General features: G+C 36.6%; 1 protein-coding gene across 1 annotated transcript in view; it reads left to right on the forward strand.

Moving 5' to 3' along the window:
* Positions 1-906, forward strand: part of LOC107579066 (anoctamin-3-like) — a gene marked incomplete at both ends in the record, with an annotated part of 4,618 nt that extends 3,712 nt beyond the window's left edge. Inside the window, 2 exons of the mRNA XM_016264944.1 lie at positions 111-241; positions 732-906. Coding sequence (XP_016120430.1) covers positions 111-241; positions 732-906 — 306 coding nt within the window. The remainder of the gene's footprint in view (positions 1-110; positions 242-731) is intronic.
* Between the last annotated feature and the right edge of the window lie 31 nt (positions 907-937).

A 937-nucleotide genomic window follows, 5' to 3' on the forward strand; every position in this document is an offset into this window, starting at 1 on the left:
GAATAATTTCTGAAAGTTGTTTTTTATGAGCCAATTTGCACATCCATATTCATCACCACTTCATTTAAACGTGTTGACCTCATAAAACCCAATGTTTCTTTCTTGGACAGACACTAGTCAGGATGTCTATATGGAAGAGAGGGAGGCGGGGGAGCTTGAGCCTAAAACAGATGAAACATTACATGTCCAGCAGAAGCCAGTGTCCAGAGCAAAGCTAGAGGCCCGCACAGACTCCATACAGGTACAACATCTCTCCTCTTACCTGCTGATATGCTGCCAACTCAGCTTCAAAATCTGTGTTTGATGATGAATTAAATCAGATCTTGAGTAACATTTTTTTTTACCTTGAGTAGCACCCATTTAAAAGTGCTTATCACATAACATGTTTATTCTTTCTCACAATTAAATGTTGATTCAGCAGAATATCGAGATGATATTCAATAATGTCAGATTGCAAGCCAACACTGAAAAATTCCCTCAGGAAATTCTAATGGGTTTTTAGAAAGTAGTTTTTGATTTAGAAATACAAAAAGGTCTGTGGTAAAATGTTATTTGAAGTGTATTTCCCACTTTGTTCTACAACATAAATTACACTCGTACCTCAAAAGTGAATTTTGAAATTCTTGAGGGAACCCATGACTTAAATGTTTTACAGACTGAACAGAACTATTGTTTAATATTTTCTAACAAAATTAAATGAAATTAAGAAATGTTCTGATTCTTTTTTTCAGGGGAACAATTTAGAAAACCCCTCAGGATTGATGTTTAGAGATGGGAAGAAGCGCATTGACTATATATTAGTCTATAAGAAATCCAGCCCTCAGGTGGAGAAGAGGTGCACATTTGAGAGGAACCTGCGGGCGGAAGGTCTAATGCTGGAGAAGGAGGTACAGAACAATGACAGTGGTATTTTAACGGTCATTTGTTTGGATTGATT

The sequence above is a fragment of the Sinocyclocheilus grahami genome, unplaced genomic scaffold (assembly GCF_001515645.1).
Source record: "Sinocyclocheilus grahami isolate Dianchi unplaced genomic scaffold, SAMN03320097.WGS_v1.1 scaffold13914.1, whole genome shotgun sequence".
NCBI classification, from domain to species: domain Eukaryota; kingdom Metazoa; phylum Chordata; class Actinopteri; order Cypriniformes; family Cyprinidae; genus Sinocyclocheilus; species Sinocyclocheilus grahami.